The 26,381-nt window shown below is 37.4% G+C and overlaps 1 protein-coding gene across 2 annotated transcripts in view; it reads right to left on the bottom strand.

Moving 5' to 3' along the window:
* Positions 1-26,381, bottom strand: part of PRRG1 (proline rich and Gla domain 1) — a 139,928-nt gene that overhangs the window by 67,023 nt on the left and 46,524 nt on the right. For both annotated transcript variants that reach the window (XM_004435052.3, XM_087427156.1), the window contains exon 2: positions 11,209-11,259. In XM_004435052.3, coding sequence (XP_004435109.1) covers positions 11,209-11,218 — 10 coding nt within the window. In that variant the 5' untranslated portion in view covers positions 11,219-11,259. The remainder of the gene's footprint in view (positions 1-11,208; positions 11,260-26,381) is intronic.

The following is a 26,381-nucleotide window of genomic DNA, read 5'->3' on the forward strand; positions in this document are numbered from 1 at the left end:
AATGTAAATTAAGGTCTATTTCTGGTCCTTATTTACAAGGATCTGATATTTGTAACAAGCTCATGGTAACCATCCTTTACCATAACTTATATGCTTACTTTTATTAACTTAAATTTTGGTATGTTGATAGCCTATCATCATTAGAATTTTAACAACAGAACACAAAGAAGCTCTTAAGGACAGATTAACAAACGAAAATTACACACAGGACACATATATATGTTTAGAGAATCATGAGTAGCTACAACAAAATACAATAAATAAATTATGTTTTATTGATTTTTAGGTTATTTGATAGTTCAGATACCTATTCAATATTTTACATAATCATTGTGGGTATTAATGATAGTAATACATCATTTATGCAGTAGTCACTCAAATAAACCCAGTCTCCTGAACTTAGAAACACGAGATGACTAAGGTCGTGCATTATAACTTATCTTATGCTTTACCTACAGGGAGCCCCAGCTCCCTTAGATTAATCAATCAATGTATTCACCTCTTATCCATAAGCCTGGCTTATGAGAATTGAAAGCCTCACTACACATTAAAGTTGAAAAGTAGAAGGGGCAGGGGTGAGCTGAACTAGATCAACACACTGACAGCAACAAGAAGTGAAAGCTGATTAATCTGAAGACAAGGGAAAACAAAGACAGAAGGCCCTTTGAGGGTTATTTTAGAGTAGGCCCTAATCCCCCTCACACTAACAGCTTCCAAGGCTGTAGGCATCAATGATTATGTTTATAATGGTAAATCTGAGTCACCAAGAAAGGACCATATGATATTTAGGATATTGTTTGGGAAGGCAGTAAATTATAGTATCTATTTTAGAACTATTTCCATAAAAATAGTTTTCAAAAAGTTTAACACTTATTAAAAAGGTGAGCATCAACAATCCGCAAAATGTATGTATTCAAATGGAAAGTTTGTTCCTAGACAATGTTGTGTAAAGACTGGTGTACCACTTGCTGAATCTATAATGAATCCACATGCCAACCACGAAGCTGTTTTTTTCTGAGTAAATCTCTAATATCTTATTTAGTTGTGAATTTCTCATAAAAGACTGCAGAACATACTAACCTATCCAATTATTTGAGCCTTCTGTTTGTCACGTGAAAACTGCCTTTTGAGACTATTTTGTTCAAGTCTAAAAAAGCCAATATCTGTTCACCACTTTCACCAACTCTGTATTGAGACGAATGAAACTGCAGGAAAAGAGAAAAGTGTAGTACAGTGAAAAAGTCCTGAATTTGTAGTTAGGATATGTAGGTTTCTATTCCAGCTCCAGCACTAAACTGGCTGCATGATTCTGCATTTGTTGCTTAATTTATCTGGGCCTGTCTCTGAATTTGTGAAGCTAAGCGTCATACATGATTTCTTAGGTCCTTTCAGTTGTTAACTGTGAAGAGTTTTATAATTTAAAAGAGTTTTGCTAAGTGGGAGTTAATGTATCATATTCAAATCCTTTCGGGATATGAATATATTATTTTCTGCCAAGCAACCACCATCTCCCAAACCAACAACAAAAAAACAAACAAGAAGAGAAAATCAACAAGGCACCCTCCCCACCCAACTCTGTTCTCAGATTTATATTAAAAAAATCTTATGAAGTGTTAATACTCATAATTCCTTGTTTTCTTGCTTCTAAGCATTTTGATACTATTATTTACTCAGTTGTACATGTATACAATGCCTTCAAGGTTTTTCCTGCTGAAATAGGTATTAAATAGGTATTTCTTATCACAGACTGATGGAAATAACTTTCCCTAGAAAAACAACGTCTCACATTCTAAAGTGACATTTCACTTACTAAAAAACAAAATTATGCAAACTAAAAAGATGCTATTTGGATCATCCTCCTATTATTTAGGAAGGTGGAAAAAAACAGAATATTTCCCAATTGTATTTCACCACTATAACCTATTTGTGGAAATTAAAGGTTAATTTTTCCATAGCAGGTAGGTTTATAATTCAGAATTTGTTGTATGGTGCTGTTCATGTACCCAACCAGGTTGTCACAAACTTATAGCTTAGTTAGAATGGCATGTAGTGGGCCGGCCCCGTGGCTTAGTGGTTAAGTGCGCGCACTCCACTACTGGCGGCCCGGGTTTGGATCCCGGGCGCGCACCGACGCACTGCTTCTCCGGCCATGCTGAGGCCGTGTCCCACCTAGAGCAACTAGAAGGATGTACAACTATGACATACAACTATCTACTGGGGCTTTGGGGGGAAAAAAAAAGGAGGAGGATTAGCAATAGATATTAGCTCAGAGCCAGTCTTCCTCAGCAAAAAGAGGAAGATTGGCATGGATGTTAGCTCAGGGCTGATCTTCCTCGCCAAAAAAAAAAAAAAAAAAGAATGGCATGTAGTATATGTTTTCACATGAACTAGGGAGCTGAAACCCATTCAAGAACTTAGATATTTAAAAAATAATTTGAAGGCTACAGGACTGAGCCAGTCATACTGCGAAGTCACAGGGTTTGAGAGAAGAAATAATTGTTATTAATATCTTTAATATCCTGAACCTGCTTCTTAAGGATAATGTGGTGGTTATGATCACCACCTAAGACTTTTAAAAAATATATCTTTGTGCTACCGGAGGTATACAATGAAATGCCAGATGATAACAGGCAGGTTTCTAGGAATAAGTGTGGAGAAAACGCCAGAAATGGATTTCTATAAGAGAGAAGACAAAAGAGCTAATGTATATCTATAAAGTCAATAGTCTTTAAAAACAAAATAAACATGGTTCCCCCCAGAGTGAGTCTTACTAATTCAATATAGTTTTCTTTAAAGCCAAATTGTAGATCATATATTCAGATATCTCTTGCCTAATGATTTTATGCTTTGTAAGGAATAATGAGATTCAGAGAAATGGTCTAATAGATTCTCCCACAAAGGAAGGTAAAAGGCCAAATTTTCTTTGAAGGAATTTTACAATTTATAACTCCTCCTTATCAAAAAGAATTCTTCATGAAATGGTAGATGACAGCAATCAAGTTACTAGCAATTATAACAATTGATTTAAATGTATGGTAGTCTAATACATGATATTGATGGATTAGGAGATGTGCCTTACCCACAGGAAACAAATATAGAATTAGCAGATGCTCTAATTTGCACAAAATTAAGCACACAATCAGGTGTAATCATCAAAACAGGAGAATTCCAAAGATGGGTATTTCTCCTGTCAGTAGTATTTCAATTATATCAGCAAGACTATCATTAGTCTTAGTGTTTACAGTTGTTACAACCATAAAATTTTCTTTTTAGTTTATGGATCCTATCTACACTGATTACAGTTCTGTTCCATATGGAAGAATATGGAAATAACTATAAGTAATAATCACCATTTAATGGGAAAAATGGTAAGCAGATAGAATTCACCAAATATAAAATACAGTTTTAAATACATAACTCTATGTTATAATGAATGCTTTACAACTTGTCAACATAGACAATATGATATTAGCTATGTGATAGTTACTGTAATCTAGACTCTAGGAGTGGATAATTGCCCTAATAGAATACATACTACATTTTATCAAAAAGCCACATTCCAGAAGTGGCTAGTCAAATAGTATTCAGAGAGAACATTCAGCTATCTTTCTCTCTTGCCCACAACAGCAGAGCACAATGGCTTTAACAAATGGAGTCTTACTGACAAATTAGTGCTTTTATTAATTAGCACATGGATTTCAGAAATGACTTTTCACTGGTGAAATCAATATTGTTTATATGTAAATTTGCTCTAGAAATGAGAGCAGAATTCAAACGTTTGCTTGCTCTATCTGAAAAGGAGGTGCTACATAGCAGTAGCACTTCATCTTCCTCCCTTCCCTCATGGTGGCTCCTCCAGGAACACCTTTAGAAAACCTGGGGCTTCATCGAGCACACTGGAAACCACTGATGCATCTCAATCTCTTCATTTTACTGACAAAAACTGAAATCCAGAGGTTAAGTAACTAATGCAAGGACACAGCTGCTTGATCACAGGGCCAGGACTACATCTTGGTTTCAGGAACCATATAATACTCTCCTTTAGACTCAAATTACTTCTATGAAAAACATTATATGTAAATTATGGCTTATCTCTAAAGATTTCCTTTCTTTTATTCTAAATCAATGGTTCTGAACCTTGGGCGATTTTACACTCCAGGGAACATTTGGCAGCATACGGATACATTTCTGGTCATCGCAACTCGGAATAGGTGCCATTGGCACCTAGTGGGGAAAGGCCAAGGATGCTGCTAAACATCTTACAATGCACAGGACAGCCCTCTCACACACAACAAAGAATTATCTAGCCCAAAATGTCAATAGTCACCCCTAGGTATATACTCCAAAGAATTGAAAACAGATATTCAAACAAAAACTTGTACATCAATGTTCATAGTAGCATTATTTACATTAGCCAAAAGGTGGAAACAACCCAAATGTACATCAACTCATGAATGGATAATCAAAATGTGGTATATTCATACAATGGGATATTAGCCATAAAAAGGAATAGGTACTAATACAACATGGATAAATCTAAAAAACATTATGCTAAGTGAAAAAAGCCAGACACAAAGGTCACATATTGTATTATTCCATTTACATGAAATATCCAGAATACATAAATCGATAGAGACAGAAAGTAGGTTACAGGTTTCCAGGGCCCGGGGAGAGGGAGGAATAGAGACTGACTGCTTAGTGGGTACGGGGTCTCCTTTGGAGGTGATGGAAATGTTTTAGAACTGGATAGCTGAACAATATTGTGAATGTACTAAATGCCACTGATATGTACCTTTAAAATGGTCAATTCCATGTTATGTGAATTTTGCCTCAACTTTTTTTAAAAAAAGTCAATAGTGCGGAGGTTGAGAAACTCTTTTAAATTTATACACGAAAAGTTATTTTCTTCTTAATTTGGTAAAAGGCAGAGAGGACTGCATCAAAGACAAAAAGCATCAAGCACTATAAAGAGTTAAAAAAAATAAAAGTAGCCTGACCCTTAAATAGTCAGCTCATTTTTTTCTGGTGGGAAAGACTTGCCAGGAAAAAATAATGGCTGTTGTCAGCCTCAAGCAGATTTGTATTACTGTTATAAAATTATGAAGATAAGGGTTTGCGATAAATTGGTGACATCATCTAAACTGCAGAGGCATGAATATGCTACCGTAATAAAGAGACTCTCACATTTAATATAGGCCAGAAAATGAAATAATCAATTGTCTTTAAATATGTGCCTTCACTTGAACTATAATCCAGGGGGCTGTCAAATAAAATTAGGTACTACATTATGAAACAGTCACTTTACAAGGCTTGTCAGTTGGAACATTCATTCCCTGTTTGAAAATATGGAGCTCTATGCTCAGAGTTAAAGTTTAGGATTGGCCTCAACTGAGCAGCAGTGAATCAAAGAGCTTAGAGATTTACTGTGGTAGCTATAACCCATCTTTCCTTCCACTGAGTCTTGATAAGTGGGGGACATGTTTGGGTTCCTTGGGCTAAAGGAACCAAGCACATCCAAGAACCCAAAGGAATTATGCTGGTATGTTTTTAATAAAAAACAAAGACTAAAAGAATCCTAAAATTTATACGGAACAACAAAAGACCCTGAATAGCTAAAGGAATACTGAGAAAAAAGAACAAAGCTGGAGGTATCACACTCCCTGATTTCAAAATATACTACAAAGCTATAGTAACCAAAACAGCATGGTACTGGCACAAAAACAGACACACAGATCAATGGAATAGAATCGAAAACTCAGAAATAAACCCACACATATATGGACAGCTACTCTTTGACACAGCAGCCAAGAACATACAATGGAGAAAAGAAAGTCTCTTCAACAAATGGTGTTGGGAAAACTGGACAGCCACATGAAAAAAAATGAAAGTAGACCCTTACCTTACACCATACACAAAAATTAACTCCAAATGGATTAAAGACTTGAATGTAAGACCTGAAACTGTGAAACTTCTAGAAGAAAACATAGGGAGTACGCTCTTTGACATCGGTCTTAGCAACATACTTTCAAGCACCATGTCTGACTGGGCAAGAGAAACGATAGAAAAAATAAACAAATGGGACTACATCAAACTAAAAAGCTTCTGCACAGCAAAGGAAACCATCAACAAAATGAGAAGACAACCTAACAACTGGGAGAAGATATTTGCAAACCATACTCCTGATAAGGGGTTAATCTCCAAAATATATAAAGAACTCATGCATCTCAACAACAAAAAAACTAACAACCCAATTAAAAAATGGGCAAAAGACCTGAACAGACATTTCTCCAAAGAAGGTATACAGTTGGCCAACAGACAAATGAAAAGATGTTCAAAATCACTAACTATCAGGGAAATGCAAATCAAAACTACTATGAGATATCACCTCACGCCCGTCAGAATGGCTATAATTAACAAGACAGGAAACAACATGTGTTGGAGAGGATGTGGAGAGAAGGGAACTCTCATTCACTGCTGGTGGGAGTGCAAACTGGTGCAGCCACTATGGAAAACAGTATGGAGATTCCTCAAAAAATCAAGCATAGAACTACCATATGATCCAGCTATTCCACTGCTGGGTATTTATCCAAAGAACTTGAAAACACCAATGCATAAAGATACATGCACCCCTGTGTTCACTGTAGCACTCTTCACAATAGCCAAGACTTGGCAGCAACCTAAGTGCCCATCAAGGGACGAATGGATAAAGAAGATGTGGTACATATACACAATGGAACACTACTCAGCCATAAGAAACGATGAAATCCAGCCATTTGTGACAACATGGATGGCCATTGAGGGTATTATGCAAAGCGAAATGAGTCAGAGGGAGAAGGTCAAATACCGTATGATTTCCTTAATTAAGTAGTAGATAATAACAACAATAAACAAACACATAGAGACAGAGATTGGATTGGTGGTTACCAGAGAGGAGTGGGGGAGGGAGGAGGGCGAAAGGGGTAATTCGGCACATGTGGGTGGTGATGGGTTGTAGTTAGTATTTGAGTGGTGAACATGATGTAATCTATGCAGAAATAGAAGTATAATGATGTACACCTGAAATTTATACAATGTTATAAACCAATGTTACTGCAATAAACAATAAATAAATAAATAAATAAATACACAACAAAGACTAAGTGGCAGCACTGCCACTGTTTCTTTATAGCACAACAATATGTTCACGTATACTAGAACATCAAGGGCATGTTTTAATGGCCCAAATATCATACTTAATGGTATTGGAAACCATTGGTTTCCAATACCATTAAGTATGGAAAATAAAGATAGAAACTGACTTTTCAGATTAAGATTTTATAGACCTAGGGTTTTCTTCTAGGCTAGGTAAAAGCTATTTCCAAAGACTACTAGAAGGGAAGAAACAGAAAAAAAAATGCTCAAGTATCTTTATATTTTTATTTTAATTATTCTCCACAAATAAGACCTATGTGCTTACTGTCATTCAGCTATTACAGGTACTGTTTTCTACACAACAAAGCAAAATTAATCCTTTTGAAGTTTCATGGCTAAATATTATTCTCATTTTATAAAAGAGGAGTAGGAGCAGCTTGTGGTTTGCTATTAAGACAGCATGATGAATTTCTTCCAGAAGCTCTGTTCTTAACGACAGTGAAATTAGCCATCAATAACTGCATATTACGCTAAGAAAGGCCATAAATTGCTGTTACAGCACCTAGAACATGCAGTAAGAGAATCGTGTTCTCTCACAGAAAAATTTCAGATGGAAAACAGGTATGACTTAAAATCAAATTCTACTCAACCATTGTTAACAAAAACAATAACCACAAAATTTTTTACCAAGAAATTGCTTTGTAGAGTACTGAAACTTTTGTCGTTTTGTCATGAATATACCAGCTGCTCAGGGGAGACATGAAAAGGTAGAATAAAGTTTTCATTTCCATCTGAAGATGATTAAAGTACTCTTTATATTATATTAAAGTATAAAACTCTAGTATTATATACATAATATTTTGTGAGTCTGTATATACACATTTGTAAAATCCTTACATTCTCTTCTCGTGAAAATGTTAATTCTCTGCTAAAATCTTATACATAATTTTATTTATACATACTATTCTTTTTTGTAACAGCATCTCCTCTTGTCTCATATTGTTTTGGTGTTTTATGATGTGCTATATTCTTTGTGTTAAGAAAAACCACAAAAATAAAAACCTATCGATCAAGAAGGGTGACTTTTCCCAGGTAAGTGGTGTCTTAGGCCCCTTACTTTAGGCACCTCCCAGCGTGGGCTGTGTACAGCAAGGTTCAGAGTTGAATTACCTTGTTACCTAACTTGGTGCCTGCCAATCAGTGCTGCTGCCTTTGAATTACTGCAGCCATGGACCATTGCTGCTCAGAGGATTTTGATATTTGAGGCACTCCACCGTCTGATACACATATGTTTTAGCTGTCACCATAAATGGTGATGAACACTGAGCCATTTCTCTTTGCCTATCTGTCCGTTCCCCATGTTGTGAGAAATACATGAACATCATCGTAGATCTTAGAAAATATTTTTTTCCATACTTTTCACAGCAACAGATAGCTCCTAAGTTTTTAATCGACTTTATACACTACTGATGACTAGTGTATTCAGAACATGGTTTATTGGAAGAAAATAAAAACTGGATATGACATATGGAGACCTAGGTTTGCATTTTAGCTCTCCATTTATAGGCTGTGGACTTTAGATAAGACTTTCTCTCATGACCCTCAGTTTTATAATATATAAATATAATAATCCCTATTTACATCATAGGGTTCTCTTACAACTTAAATAACATGGGAGAAATATCTGCGAGTTATGAAGTGCTCTGCAGATACTTGTTAATATCAAAATAATAATTCTTAAGAGTCCTAAATACTAAGCCCTAGCTCAGAACTCATATATAGCAAATGGCATTTCAATGCTGCATTCAATGGATACTGATGGTGGCCTGACAAGAAATTAAATACACAAGTCTGTTCTCATCTTCCCCACCGTTTTTAAGACTTTGTTTATAAATTTTTTCATGTCCCATAAATAAAAGAATGATTTGTCTAACACATATTTATAAATAATTTCTTCATCCAATATCAAAGACTACTAAAAGAAATTCACCTCAGTTTTAGTTTTTCACCTACAATGTATGGTTTTCCAGCTGTGTTGTTTTCATGGCTCCTTAATTAATGAGGCTACTGCCATGTCTTTGTGATGTTTTCCTCTGCTGTCCCTTTGTATGACACATTGAGCTATGTTTGCGAGAATCTCTGCCAAATCCAGTAAAAACTTCATTGTACATTGCCAGAAAAGAAAAAAATAAGCACACAGTAGCATCTTTTTTTCCCCCACTAACAGTGTCAGCAATTAACAAGTGTAATCAGGCAAACTAAGTAAAGCTTGGAGAGTAAAGGGTAGAGCCTTTGAGATTCAGGATGTTAAGGATGCTTTTCAAGTGGTCAACACAAACACCCAAAATGCTGCTATACAAGCTCCTGTGTGTTTGTAAAAGCAGCATTTTTTGAAGCACTTTCCTTATCTCATCTCCAGGTTGGAAACATGCCCATCTTTGCAGATTACATTACCATGCCCTGTCCTTTAGCAAGAACTCTATTAATTGCCTGACCATTTAAACAAATACTTGCTGAGGCACCTTTTAAAGTAAGCACCTAATTACCTCCTTGCTAATGACCTGATGATAATTCTGAAAAGGAAGAGAGGAAACAAGAAGAAATGTGTTGCCTTGTGTCAGTGCAGCTCTCTTTTCCATGTGGCCATGATGAAATCCAACAATCAGAACATTCTCCAAATCCACCTGAAGCTTGAGCTAAGGCTCAAGCCACAATGAGTTACTCTGGAAGCTTCTATTGATAGCTGACTTGGGGTTAGGAAATGGCATGAATTAGTTTCAGAACTTTTACTAGTTTTTTAATTTATTCATTTTTTAAAACTTCTCAACTATCAGAGATTGGTATCTTTTTGTGAAGGTTGGGAAAGAAGCAGAATCCCTAGGCTAATCAATCTCCAAGGGAAGCTCTGAAGAAAAGAGGCAAAATCTGACTCAGCAAGATTCAGGAAAGTATTTTCCATGATTGATCCATGATCCTTGGGGCTGCCTACCAGGGTCCATACTAAGGGGGGGCAAGCAAAGTACCCAGAGCACAAAACATAAGGAAGCACTGTCTGTCACTTGCACAACCCCAGTCCCAGCTCTGCTGCCTACAGAAGCATCTGATCAAGTAACTTCATTTTAACTGTTAAAAGACAGAACCAATGAAAATACACATATTCAATAAGGACAGCAATGAACAGATACCGCTGCTCTCTTCCATTATACTTTAGAGTTCTTAACACACTTTCATACATATTATCACATTATGCCAATCACAACTGGCTGAAGCTAGAAGTGCAGAATGTATTAATCCCACCTCAGAGTTCAACAAACAACTTTAGGGGAGCTCTAGGATTTGATCAAGGTAATAGAGGCAGAACTTGAATTCAGGCCACTGACTCTCTATGTTTAGTAGTCTTCTCACTATGCTACACAACACCAGGTTTCCCTCTGAGGTTCTTTATAGCATCTGATTTTATGGTCTATATTGATTAGGATTATTTATGATGTCACTAGTGGCTGGTTAATATTAACAACGAAATGACCTTAAATTTGTCTATTGTCCTCTGCCCATAAGTAGCCTTATGAGACAGGAAAAATAAACAAAAGGAATTAATCTAATGGATCTTAATGCCAGGCTTTAACATTTTAGGGGAAATAAAAACCATTTATAAATCAACCTCACAGATGAACTTTTTAATACTGTTATTGATTGCATAGTAGAATCATTTTTTTGTTTATGTTATTATCAACAAGGCTTAGAAGCCATTGGAAGCATATGGGTAACTTTGCTAAGAGATGTAAAGAAGCTGAGATTAGGGCAGGTCTATACAGTATCAAGTGTGAGCCTTCTCTCTCTGTACTGGGAGATGTCCAGAAAAGAGCAGAAGAAAAAAAAAAAGACCCTTGCCAGTGTGTAACATGTGGTCTGTTGGTCTTTCTCTGCACAGCCCTGCTTCAGACAAAATTACTAACACTAACCAGAAATACAATTTAGGTGTCCACAAAAAAACTTTGAGATACAAATCTAGTTTCCTGGATACAGTGGATTAATATGGAGAGAGTCTAAATTATTTAAAAGCGAAGAGAAACTTACTCCTCCCCATGTTTTCTTGTGGTCTCCGGCAGGTCCCTGGATGATGATTTCCTGTACAAAACACAGCACATACACACAGTCAGATTCACAGAGGCTGAGTCACTACATCAAATAAGTTCCACTAAAGTTGATGTGGTCAATATGAGCATTTCATTTCAGTGCATTCCAATCTTGTCTCCTTACATAAATGTTTTCTCCATCACAAACACATATCTAACCTCAGAGGATAGAAAAATAATATTCTGGAAGCATGGGCTCTAAATCAACTTGCTATAAATCAACAACTTGTTCACCTGGCATTAATTTCTGCCCTTGCCAAACAGAAGTCACCAAATTGGTCACATGCTTATCACTTAGGAAGGCAGTGATATCAACAAAAAATGGTGGACAAAATTGCCACAAGACCCAATTTTAATAACCAAGCTAGCATGTTATTAGTTTTCCTATCCCTAGCTTCTCTTCAGTGTCATTCTGTGACAAATCCAATACCCTTTATACTGTAACATTTTCCTGAAGGGTGTCAAACAGCAGTACCCCTAATCAAATTATCCCTGAGGCAAAGCAGCCCACAGAGTTATTACCAATAAACAGTGCAAATCAATAACTATGAACTACTGACAACGGAAACTTTGGAGGAAAAAAACCACATACTGCAAATGCAGGTATGCATAGAGGAACAGCAATTCTGTTTTTAAAAGATGAAAATAAATACACAGAAGCTAATTCACACCATGAGGCATCACTTTCTCACAGGGTTCAACCATAGAATTACACATTTATTATTCACCTGCCACATTCCCAATATGGAGCTAAGCACCAGAGAAGCAAAATTATAAGACATAATCTATCGTCCGTTAAGGAATGTATAATCTACTTGAAGTTAAGCATACAGGGGACAGTGACATCAAGATGGCCACAGAGGTCATTCCCGACTTCAGTCCCCCTCACAAGAAGACCAACTAGCAACTATCCATAGAAAAGACATCATTGTGAAAAATCCACATTAGAAGGGTAAGAGGAGGGGCCGACCCGGTGGCGTAAGCGGTTAAGTGTGCGCACTCCACTTCGGTGGCCTGGGGTTCACAGGTTCGGATCCCGGGCACGCACTGACGCACCACTTGGTAAGCCATGCTCTGGCGGCATCCCATATAAACTAGAGGAAGATGGGCATGGATGTTAGCTCAGGGCCACTCTTCCTCAAGAAAAAAAAAAGGGAGGGGAGGATTAGCATCGGATGTTAGCTCAGGGCTAGTCCTCCTCACAAAAAAAAAAAAAAAAGAAGGGTAAGAGGACTGGGTACACTCTGACCGCATTGCCCCTCCCCCACCGTGACACAGTGCCACACAAAGAGGGCTCCCCCCCACCCCGAGGGCCGATGGTTTCTACAATGGGAAAAGAGAACCCAAGGTGGACATCCAGCTCCCCCAGCATGTGGGAGGCTGCCCAGGAGGCTCACTCAGGTCTTGCCTCACAGGGATCACTGGCGGAATCTGCAGGGCTTGACCACTGGGGATCAGATAGAGCTGGAGAAGAGGAGTGGGACTTATAGCAAACAGTGCTCAGGTCTTGGCAGACGGTGTTCCTATTTGCAGCAGTACCTGAGCAAAGATCCCAGCCAGCAGCTCTGGCCATCTGCAGAGTTGACCCAGTGGCCCCCTCTGGCTAGGGAGCTCAGTTGGCAGTTCTGCCTGATTTGGATCCCCAGTCAATGGGCCATACTGGCAGTCGAGCCTGTTCTACCACCCTGCCCAGGAAGGGAAGCAAATTCCCAGCCCTGCCCAGGTGCTGAGCAGAGCCTCCAGTCCTGCCCTTCCAGGAGGCCTGGCCAAAGAACTAGATCAGCTGAGGAGCCCATCTTACAGCCCCACTTGGTCAGGGATCCAAGCCAGCAGCCCTACCCAACTGTTGAGCACAGCTTCTGGCCTTACATAAGCAGGGAGCCTGAACAGTGAGTGACCTTGGACAACATGGGACCCCAGCCTATGGTACCAGCGAGACAGAGAGCCCAGCCTAAGGCCCTGCCTAGCTGCTGAACACAGCCTGCGGTCTTGCTCAGGCACAAGCCCAGCCAGTTACCCCACCCAATCAAGCGGCACAGCCTGTGGCCCCACCCAACAAGGAAGCCCAGCCAGTGACCTCGCCTACCAGCTGAGCACAGCCAATGACTTAAGGTGATCACAAAGACCAGCATGCAGCCCTGCTCAACTTCAGGGCAAAGTCTTCAGCCCTGCCTGATCCCAGAGCATAGCCTGAGGCAACGTCAGACCACTAAGCCCTGCCTGAAGCCCTGCCTAAACAAGAGTCCAGCCACTGGCACCATCTGGTTGTGGAGCACAGTCTGAGACCCCACACAATCAGGGGCAATTGAAGAGCCTAGCCCACAGCCCTGCCCAATCATGGAGTTCAACCAGTGGCACCACCCTGCCAGGGAACACAGGCTGGGACTTCACCCAACCAGAGGTGATTGCAGAGCCCGGCTACTGGCTCCACCTGACTGTAAAACATAATCAGTAGCCCCAACCCAAACAGAGGGATGGTTGCCCAGTGGCCCTGCTTGAACATGGAACCCAGCCAACAGACCTACCCAACTGTGGAGCCCAGCCAGCAGTATCCTCCAACCTCAGAGCATAGGCAGTAGCCTCACCCAACTAGATACCCAGTAGCAAGCCCTGCCTGCCCATGGAGGCTACCAGCTAACCTATCCAGTACCCTCAAGCTGTAGTGGCTGGTGAAGGTCTTTCCCTGCCAAAGTGAACCTGTAAAGTCTAGAAGAAGAGAGTGCTTAAACAAATGCACAGATACCAATGCAAGTAATCAAGGATCACGAAAAAACAGGTTAAAATGACACCACCAAAAGAAACTAATAAAGCTCCAATAACTGACCCTAATGAAATGGAGATCTATGAACTGTCTGAAAAAGAATTCAGAATAATTCTCTTAAAGAACTTCAGTGAACTACAAGAACACACAGACAACTAAATGAAATTAGGAAAACAGTGCATGAACAAAATGAGAAGTTCAACAAAGAAATAGAAACCACCAAAAAACAAACAGAAATCTTAGAGCTGAAGAACATAAGGACTGAAGAATTCAACAGAACAAAACAGCAATACCGTCATGTGCCACATAACAATGGTGGTGCCACATACCAACATTTGCTCAACAAAGGACTGCGTATACAACAATGGTCCCATAAGATTAGTTCCATACATGGCCTAGGTGTGTAGTAGGCTATACCATCTATGTTTGTGTAAGTACATTCTATGGTATCTGCACAGCGATGAAATCGCCTAATGATGCATTTCTCAGAACGTATTCCCATTGTTAAGCAATTACTATGGTCATGGATCGCTTACCTATCAGTAATTACTTTAAATGTAAATGGATTAAATTCTCCAATCAAAAGACATAAAATGGCTGAATGGATAAAAAACAAGATCCTGATAATATGCTGCCTATAAGAGACTCACTTTAGCTTTAAGGACACACACAGAATGAAGTGAAGGGATGGAAACAGATATTTCAAGCAAATGGTAACCTAAAGAAAGCAGAGATAGCTACACTTATATCAGCCAAGATAGACTTTAAGCTAAAAATGGCTACAAGAGACAAAGAAGGTCATTATATAATGAAAAAGGGGTCAATTCATCAAGAAGATATAACAATTATAAATATTTATGCACCCAACATTGGAACACCAAAATATATAAAGCAAATACTAATAGAACTAAAAGAAGAAATAAACAGCAATACAATAATAGTTGGGGACTTTACTACCCAACTCTCAACAACGGATAGATCATCCACACAGAGAGTCAATCAGGAAACACCAGATTTAAACAACACTATAGATCAAATGGACAAAACAGACATACATAGAACATTCCATCCAACAGCAGCAGAATACACTTTCTTCTCAAGCGCACATGGAAACTTTTCTAAAATAGATCATATGATAGGCCACAAAACCAGTCTCAATAAATTCAAGACAGAAATTATATCAAGTATCTTTTACAACTACAAGGGTATGAAACTAGAAATAACAAGAGGAAATCTTGAAAATTCACAAATACATGGAAATTAAACAACGCCTTCTTGACCAACCAATGGACTAAAGAAGAAATTAAAAGGGAAATAAAAAATATCTTGAGACATACAAAAATGGAAACACAACATAAGCAAACCAGTGGGATGCAGCAAAAGCAATTTTAAGAGAAAACTTTATAGCAATAAACAACACTATTAAGAAACAAGAAAGGGGAAATAAAAAAAATTATCTTGAAACAAATGAAAATGGAAATACAACATATCAAATCTTGTGGGATGAAGCAAAAGTATTTCTGTGAGGAAAGTTTATAGCAATAAACACATATATTAAGAAATTAGAGAGATCTCAAACAAACAACCTAACTTTACACGTCAAGGAACTAGTAAAAGAAGAACAAACTAAGCCCAAACTCAGTAGAAGAATGAAATACTAAATATTAGAGCAGAAACCAATGAAATATAGAATAGGAAAACAATAGAAAAGATTAACAAAGCTAGGAGTTGGTTCATTGAAAAGATGAACAAAATTGACAAACCTTTAGCCAGACCAAGAAAATAAAAGAGAGGACCCAAACAAATAAAATCAGAAATGAAAGAGGAGACATCACAACTAATACCACAAATACAAAGGATCATGAGAATACCATGAACAATTATATGCCACAAATTGGACAATCTGGAAGAAATGGATAAATTCCTAGAAACATTACAATGCACCAAGACCAAATCACGAAGAAATAGAAAATCTGAACAGGTCAATAATGAGTAAGAAGATTGAATCAGTAATCAAAAACCTCCCAACAAAGAAAAGCCAAGGGTCAGATGGTTTCCCTGGTGAATTCTACCAAACATTTAAAGAATAATTAACTCCAGTCCTTCTCAAACTCTTCCAAAAAATCAAAGAGGAGAAAATACTTTCAAACTCATTTTATGAGGCCAACATTACCCTGACACCAAAGACAGATAAGGACACTACAAGAAAAGAAAACTACAGGCAATACCCATGATGAATATAGATGCAAAAACTCACAACAAAATACTAGCAAACAAAATTCAACAACACATTAAAAGGATCATACACCATGATCAAGTGGGATTCATCTCTGGGATGCAAGGATGGTTGAACATATGCAAATCAATGAATGTGATACATCATATTACTAGAATAAAAAATAAAAATAATATGATCATCTCAATAGATGTAGAAAAAACATTTGACAAAATTCAACATCCATTCATGATAAAAAAAAAAAAAAAACTTTCAACAAACTGGGTATAGAAGAAACGTACCTCAACATAATAAAGGCCATAAAAGAGAAGCCCCCAGCTAACATCATACTCAACAATGAAAGGTTGAATGCTTTTCCTCTAAGATCAGGAACAAGACAAGGGTGCCCACACTCACCACTTCTATTCAACATAGTACTAGAAGTCTTAGCCAGAGTAATCAGGCAAGAAAAAAAAAATTAAAAAGCATCTAACTCAGAAAGGAAGAAGCAAAATTCTATTTGCAGATGACATGATCTTCTATATAGAAAATCCTAAAGACTCCACCAAAAAACTATTAGAAAAAAATAATTCAGTAAAGTTGCAGGATACAAAATCAGCATACAAAAATCAGTTGTGTTTCTATATACTAACAATGAACTATCTGAAAAAGAAATAAACAATCCCATTTATAATAGCGTCAAAAAGAATAAAATACTTACAAGTAAATTTAACCAAGGAGGTGAATGATCTATACACTGAAAACTGTAAGACACTGATGAAACAAATCAAAGACGACACAAATAAATGAAAAGATATTCCGCGTTCAATGACTGGAAGAATTAGTATTGTTAAAATGTCCATACTACCCAAAACCATCTATAGGTTCAATGCAATCCTTATCAAGATTCCAAGGGCAATTTTTACAAAAATATAAAAAACAATCCTAAAATTTGTATGGAACCACAAAAGACCCTGAATAGCCAAAGTAATTCTGAGAAAGAACGAAGCTAGAGGCATCATACTTCTTGATTTCAAACTGTATTACAAAACTATAGTAATCAAAACAGAATGGTACTGGCAGAAAAACAGACAAATAGGCCAAAAGAACAGAATCCAGAACCTAGAAATAAACCCATGCATGTAAGGTCAACTAATATTTGACAAGGGAGCCAAGAAAACTCAATGGGGAAAAGATAGTCTCTTCAATAAATGGTGCTGAGAATACCAGATATTCACATGTAAAAGAACAAACCTAGATCTCTACCTTACACCACTCACAAAAATTAACTTGAAATGGATTAAAGACTTAAATGGAAGACCTGAAACCACAAAACTCCTAGAAGAAAACAAAGAGAAAAACCTCCTTGACATTGTTCTTGGCAATGATTTTTTGGATATGACACCAAAAACGTAAGCAACAAAAGCACAAATAAATAAGTTGGACTACATCAAATAACCAATTTAAAAATGGGCAACGGACCTGAGTAGCCGTTTTTCAAAAGAAGATATACAAATGGCCAACAGGTACATGAAAAGGTGCTCAACATCACTAATCATCAGGGAAATACAAATCAAAACCACAATGATATATCACCTCACACTTGTTAGGACGTCTATTATCAAAAAGAGATAAAAAATGCTAGCAAGGATGTGGAGAAAGGGAAACTCTTGTACTCTGTTGGTGGGAATGTAACCTAGTACAGCCATTATGGAAAAACGTATGGAAGTTCCTCAAGAAATTAAAAAAATAGAACTACCATATGATCCATCAATTCCAGTTAGGGATATACGTCTGAAGGAAATGAAATCACTATCTGAAAGAGATTTCTGTATCACCATGTTCACTGCAGCATTATTTACAATAATCAAGACATGGAAACACCTAAATATCCACTGACAGATGATTGCATAAAAAAATGTGATATATACACATATATACACATCCACACACTGGAATACTATTCAGCCATAAAAAGGAAATTCTGCCATTTGTGACAAGATGGATGAACCTTGAGGGTATTATGCTAACTGAAATAAGTCAGACATTGAAAGACAAATACTGTATGATCTCACTTATGTGTGGAATCTAAAAAAAAACAAACATAAAAATAGAGAGCGGGGCCGGCCCCGTGGCTTAGCGGTTAAGTGCGCGCGCTCCACAGCTGGCGGCCCCAGTTCGGATCCCGGGCATGCACCGACGCACCGCTTCTCCGGCCATGCTGAGGCCGCGTCCCACATACAGCAACTAGAAGGATGTGCAACTATGATGTACAACTATCTACTGGGGCTTTGGGGGGAACATAAATAAATAAATAAAATCTTAAAAAAAAAAAATAGAGAGCAGACTGGTAGTTGCCAGGGGCGGGGGAATGGGTGAAGGTAGTCAAAAGGTACAAACTTCCACTTGTAAGATGAATAAGTTCTGGGGATGTAATGTACAGCATGGTGACTATAGTTATCAATACTGTATCGTATATTTGAAAGATCTACGCTAAGCGAGGAGATATTAAAAGTTGTCAACACACAAACACAAATTATAACTATGTGAGGTGATGGATCTGTTAACCTTATTGTGGCAATCATTTCACAATATATATGTGTATCAAATTATCACATTGTACACCTTACACAATGTTATATGTCAATTATATCTCAACAAAGCTGAAAAAAAGACTGAAGTACATATGAAAGAGATAATCAGGAAGTAAATATGAGACTGAGACCTGATAACTAGTTGTTTGACACTGGAAAATCATTTTCTATCTCAAATTACTTGCAAAAGGGGCAGGCTGAACTAGATGCGTGTTTCCCAAATTGACCTCAACAGGATGTTAAAAGGTACATTATTCAAAATAGGAATCTTATCAAATAAATGTACGAAATGCTGTCTTAAGGTTAAATAGTTTTCTTTATTATAAGACTTTTTAGAGAGCTTTAAAAATGCTAATTAGCAATGTGACAAAAGTATAGTCTCTCAATGCATTTAGCTACATAACCCTTTTTGTAAGCAATCAATATTTCTCAGGAGTCCTATTCTTTGGAGCTCAGTTTGGGAAAGTGGATAAGATAACTGCCAAAACGTCTTGCAGCTCTGAAATGTCATTATTTTCTAACACGGTATTAATTATATGGAACAAAATTAACATAAAATGAAGAAAGAACTCAAGGGTGCTAAATTCTCAGAGAATTTCAGAACCAAAAGAAACTTTAGATATCATCTAATGATTTCTCAACACCTCACCTTTTATTTAAAGCAGCAGACCACTCTCAAGAAATCTTATGCAGAACACTAATATATAAAATGTGTTAGGGGCCGGCCCTGTGGCTTGGTGGTTAAGTGCGCGCGCTGCGATGCTGGCGGCCCGGGTTTGGATCCCGGGTGCGCATCGAGGCACCACTTCTCCGTTCATCCTGAGGCCGAGTCCCACATGCAGCAACTAGAAGGATGTGCAGCTACGACACACAACTATCCACTGGGGCTTTGGGGGGAAAAAATAAAATAAATAAAAACTTTAAAAAAAAAAAAAAATAAAATGTGTTAGGGCCGAACTCTTCAGGTTGAATTAGGGTGGATGGCTGTAGTTTCAACCACTGGGATTTCTCCTTGAGGCAGCCCAGATATACCTCATCAGAAACCCAGTGCCACAAGAAGCAGAGTTTGAAATCGAGTGACTCCAGACCCTTCAGATGAAGCTATTCTGGGAAGGCTTTAGGAAAGAGCTGGAACTCTTCATACATATTCACAGGAAGGTCTTTCACCCTTCCCAAGTATCATCTCAATTTTAATTGTAACTCCTCCAAGTCAGATAAATAAAATAAGCATTATGTAAAGAGAATCATAAAACTTTCTCACTCCAGGAAAAATCATAAGAAAGTTATTGTACTAAAATACAATCCTTGTATAAATGAGAAGCCATATAGGAGTTAAGCAGAAGAATTATATGACTCAATATGGATTTTAAGAAGATATCTCTGGAGACAGTATGGAAAGGAGATTTGACTGCTGAGAGTACAGTGATACCAGAGATGCAAGGTATACCTGGCAGGACTTCTTGTACTTTATTTCTTGTTTATTCTTTAATATTTAATAAAATCTTTTTGAAAAGAATCAAGCCATCCTCAGCTGTGTCAGGGGAACCACAAAGGAAAGGGTTGTCAGGCATGGGCCAGGATTTTCAAAGACAACTTGCCTCTCCGGAGGTCAACATGGGGGAGAGAACAGGCATCAGAGGCAGCTCTCTTCCAGGGCAAGATGAAACCAAGGAAGCAAAAATCAATACTGCCTGTCAGTCGCCTCGCCTAGTGTTCCAGTAAACTTCCAAAGATCAGAATCTTGTTTTAAAGAAGACAATTTCCTTACAGAGATATGGGGTTCAAGGCCTACTACCTATATCACCCCCAAACCCTTAACTCCCCCAGTCCCAGGTTACCTCCTGGCTGCTTCTTCTGTTGCCAGCGTTTAGCCTGCTCTTTCCACTCTGATCGCCTATTGCTCTGTTCTCTTTTCTCAGCTGGTGTGTGTGTTCTAGTTTTTATACCTCTCTAAGCAGGAGTATTTGTCAATCTTGATTCTCAGGTCCCCATCCGAAACTAAACATTACCTCTATAGTAATGGAACACACTTAAAAACAGTAACAACAACAAAGCAGTTTTTAGCCAGATATTAGGAAATAAAAATCACTATTTCATGGATTTATTCAGCCTGGCATTAAACACTCTTTATAAGCAGGTTCTACCTTCCTTAACAGCTATACCACACTCTAGCCAAACCAGCCTCTACTCATCCCTTAAACATGCTTTAAACTGTTCCAATTCTACGCCTCTGCTCTTTTCCTACTATGTATTATCTACACCTACTAAAATTACATTCATCCTTCAATATCAGTAGTGAAGCCCTTCCTCATTACCTGAACAAGAAGTAATCTCTTTTTCCTTTGAACTCTCATACAATATGGAACTTAGGTGCTATCTCATACAGATGTGCATACCTTACAGTATCTCTCAGACTGTCCAATTCTCAGAGGGTAAGCAATTTTTCTTCTACATCTGTGTCTACTTTGTCAGGAGACTAGATCATTCCCAATGAGGGTTCTAGGGGCCTACACAAACCAGACTTAGGGGAAGCTCTCACACCAAGTGTGTTCAGGACACATAATGTTTGCCTAAGTTTCCCTTAGTATAGATCAGTGCATCAAACTCCAGTCATTTACATACCACCTAAATCAATTTTATGATTTTTGCTAAATGCATTTATTGCCTATACTTACTTAATGTTTCTTTCAATTAAGTCATTTTTTTTACTTCAGTATCCACTTTAGCCTTATTCTATAAAATAGTATATAAAAGCATGGGTTCGATATGTTATATTTTTCTAATGCATATAAAAATGCGTTAACTATTAAGTTCTAGAACTTTTTCAAGGTTCCCTCTAGTTATTTTGCATATCACAAGCAGTACACTTTGTGGAACACTGCTCATTCCTGTCTTCAATAAATTCAAAAATATTTGGTGAGTTTCTTTTACTTGCCAGGCACTGTTCTATTCTTCAGGACAGTCATTCTCACATGGGGGCAATTTTATCCCTAGGTGACATCTGGCAATGTCTAGAGATATTTTTGTTTGTCAGAACTGGGGAGGGGTGCTACTAGCAGCTAGGGGGTTGAGGTCAGGGACACTGCTAAACATCCTACAATGCACAGAAAAGCCCCCCACAACAAAGGATTATCCAGTCCAAAATGTCAATGACGTCAAAGTTGAGAAGTTGAGAAACCTTGCCTTAGAGAAACAGTGGCAAACAAGAGAGACAAATCTCTGCTTTTTTTGAGCTTACAAATCAGTAACAGAATGTTACAGATGATGGTCTCTTCCAGTATATTCAAGTAAGATTCGTTAGTCTATAGTTTTCAGAATTTCTTTTCTGTGTGGATTTCTTATATAGGGAAGGCATGCTGGCACTAAAATTTCCAGTACCATGGTCTCTTAAATAATGGCAGGTTATATACATTCCAACAAGAATACTAACAACAGGTCAGAGTATGGGCTTTGCCATCACACATACCAGGGTCTGAGGCCTGCCATGCCAATTACTAGCTATCTGACTTTGGGCAAGTTATTTAACCTCTTTAAGCCTTAGTTTATTCATCCATAATGGGGTTATTAATGGTAGCCCTAATTTCACAGGCTTTGAGGGAAGATTAAATGAGAACAGTTCTTGATAACAATAAATGCACAGTAAGCAGGACCTATGAGGATGATAACAAAGATTTTTTTTTCCCCAAAATGTCTTGGTTCAATCTAGTTCCAGTGGTTTACTTTCGAGTTCAATACATTAAGTATAACCATTACTACTTAAGACAGAGGGTAGTATAATATATATTTTATAAGCTGAATTTTTAAAATTAAAATTTGATTTTAAAGTTTTGGCTTCAGCTGCATGTACTAATTAAGTTTGGAATGTGTATCCTCAGGTTCTTTAAGAGCTTCCACTGCCATTTTTGATGTCCATTACATGCACTTGCCCCTCTTTTCCCAGCCTTCCAGTGACAATCATAGCCTGGTAATTCCTAATCCTGGTAATGATTCTTGTTCCAGTAATCCTCTGAAATTCAATTACATCTAGCTCTTTATTAGTTTTGAAACACCACAGGCTACATTTTAATTTGTAGAGAAGCACTTCAATGTTGGCTTTATTTTTCAGCCACATGGCTCTCTCACAGCTCGTTAGGTAGGTCAATCACTTCACTGTCCTCCATTGTGCTCAAATACATCATTACATTAATTTCTCCCCACCCTACTAAAGGCTTTGCTAGTCCTAGTCTCCTGCTCTTCCCCAAGCCCCAATGCCCTTCTAATTTTTAAGAATAAAAGGGCCTAAAGGCCCTGTGGCATACTCTAGAGATGAGATGGAATCCATTCTTTCCCCATGGTGTCTCTTAAAGCCCCAGCTATCTTCAGCTGCCTAAGGGATCTTCTATAAGTGATGGGTCTGTTCTACTAGGTTTTTGAGCACTTCCCTTCTGTATCTTCTCCACTTCCACATCCTTCAAATAATAAAGATTAAACTGGTATTTGTTGTATATATACAACAATAAGTCAATTTCACATACGTCATCTTAGTGCTTGCAACAACTTTATGAAGTACAATAATACCTACTGATAAATGATAAAACTAAATTTCAGAGAAATTGACTCATTCATGTTTATATAATTAGTAAGTAGGGGCATTCCAGGATTGTTGTTTTTAACTTATCAACATATTTACATAAAAAGTGCTCATAATTGCATTTCTAAGATGTTCCCAGGTGATGCTGATGCTCTGGTACAGGCACCACACGTTGAGAACCGAATCCTGGGATATCATCAAGCTGATGAGAATCAAGGATAAAAAGCTCCAGGTTATTACCAATTCTAGGCCATTTCCCTTCATCCTTCTTTGATGATGTTACTCTCTTCCTATCCCCATCACCGTCAACTACACAAATGCAGGCATCCCCAAACCCACTATCTTTGGGACACTGGGATCATAGGTTTCTTCCATTCTAAGACTTGACATTTTTCTGTATCTTTAATTTTTTTTATTAGGCATTTGGTCACCCAATCACCATCTAGTTTTCATAGCTCTTTTAGTGCCTCATCTCGAACAAAATCACGTACTACTCAACCATTACATACTCACTAGAAAAACAAAAAAAAGTGCTATATTATAACTGTACAGCTCGATGACTTCACAAACACATCTATCTAACCGTCATCCAGATCAAGATTCAGAACACATTCTAGGATTTTAACCCAGGCTTTCTGACACCAAGTCAAATGCTCTTTCAATCATATATGTAGTCATTCAATAAATATTTACTTACTGCTCACTACATTCCAGTAATTTTGCTGAGCACTGGGGATTTGACGGTGAATAAGACAGATGTCATCCCTGCCCTAATGGAGCTTAGAGTCTATGAGGGAATCATAATAATTTTTTTTAAGTGTATATAAAGGAACTTAAGGTATTAGAGGAATTCAAAAAAATTCAGTATGCCTTCAGCACAGCAAGCAAGAGAGAAGAGGCTGGAGACAGAGACAAATGGTCAAATCATACAAGGCTTTACTAGATGAAAAAGGGTTTGAATTTTATTCTAAAAGTAGTGGAAAACCACTAAATAATACTCCTGCATTCATAAAACAACCTATTCCCAAAGAGCTTGCTTAATTCTTCAATTACCCTAACCTTCAGGTACTTACTATGTGCCATTCATTTCACTAGGCTTATTAACCTCAATGTACAAATACAATAAGTAACATAAAGGCTTGAGAAATATATATTTATAATATATAAATATTATGTACTAACATAATTATTATACATGATAAAATCATCATAAGATATCAAATAATTTTAAAAATTAATATATGTAATATATAAGTGTTTATAGATGCTGTTCTGCCCAGTGATATACACAAGGCAGCAGCAACAAAAGTGCTGTCAGATATTGCTGAATTCCTTGGATACTTACCTTTTAGAATCTGGAGAGCAAATTTTGGCAAGTTATGCAAATGAATAAAAGTATACGTTGTTTCAGTCTGTTTTCCAGTTATCCTGAGATTTGGGTAAAGTGATATGTAGCAGATTCAGCACAGCCATCTTTTCAATTCAATAAATATATACTGTGTGACCACTCAAATACACATTGTGTTTCTACTACATGCCTAGGGGCTGAGGACACAGCAGTGAAAAAAAGAGGCAAAAATCCCTGCCCCCATGAAAGTTAAAATCTAGATGGGAAGAAATAATTAACCTGTGCTTGTTTATTTAAACAAGTAAAATGTCTAGCATGTTAAATCATGATATATAGTGGTATACACCAAGGAGAAAAAAAATAAGGCAGGAAGGGAGGAGAAGAATTATTTAAATTATGATTGTGTAAGACAAGCACTTTTTTTAATATTTGTCTTTTAGTAGTTTATCAGTGACACACAGCTGTTGGTGTATACCAGGGGTCAGCAAACTTTCCCTGTGAAGGGCCAGAGAATAAATATTTTAAGCTTTGCAGGCCATATAGTCTCTGTTGCAACTACTCAACTCTGCCGTTGTAGCACAAAAGCAGCCACAGAAATGAATGTGTGTGGCTATGTTCTAATAAAATTTTATTTATGGATACTGAAATTGGAATTTTATATAATTTTCATGTGTCATGAAGTTTTTTAAAAGTTTTTTTCAACCATTTAAAAGTGTAAAAAACATTCTCAGTTCATGGGCCATACAAAAACAGGCAGCAGGCCATTATTTGCCAACCCCTGAAGTGTACAATGAAACGGCTTACTAAAAAGTCAAAAGGAAGACAAGTAAGCCCAGCATAAATATTATTGAAACACAAAGATCCAGCACCATCAATAACAACAGTTAGAAAATTCTCTAGTAACTTTTGTTAGAGATATTAATTTTATATGATAGTGGGACTTATATTTCAAGTACACAATAAAATATTAAAGATAATGGTGTAACTATCTAAATAAATCATGTTAAAACTATAGAAGAATCTCAGTGAATAAAAAGAAGTCATCACAAACTACATAAATAATCTAGATGCTCTATAAATCACTTGTTGAAATCGACTGTATTCCCTAACAAAAATAATTTCATCCACAGTGATGTTTCAGTTATCACTTCCATCCCAACAAAACACAAATCTATACAAACCAGCCTTGACTTTTCCCTAACTTCCACAGTTCCAAATGCCTCAGAGAAATCTACACCTGGATATCATGTTACCACCTGAAACATCATGGATTCAAAACCAAATATTTTCTCTACCACACATATAAATTAGCTTCCCCTCTAAATTCCGTAATTACATTAACGATATCGTCATTGTCTCATTCAACTCAAGTGTTGGGGGATGACATTTTAAGATAGTTAAAGTTTTGTTTCTCTCAAGCATTCACTTTTTTCCTTCTTTCCTTAATCCTTACCTACCACCTTCCCCACAAGTAGCTAAGCCATTCTATGTTCATTGCTCCAAATGAAAGATAAGCCTGGGTCAGAAAAAGAGGGAAAAAAAAAGTTTTCCTAACTTAGGCTTCCAAGACACTTGGGGGAAACAAGAGGTCTTCTAGCAGAGACAATATGATCGAAGAAAATAATG

The sequence above is a fragment of the Ceratotherium simum genome, chromosome X (genome assembly GCF_057802395.1).
Source record: "Ceratotherium simum simum isolate JZ-2026a chromosome X, ASM5780239v1, whole genome shotgun sequence".
In the NCBI taxonomy this organism is placed as follows: Eukaryota; Metazoa; Chordata; class Mammalia; order Perissodactyla; family Rhinocerotidae; genus Ceratotherium; species Ceratotherium simum.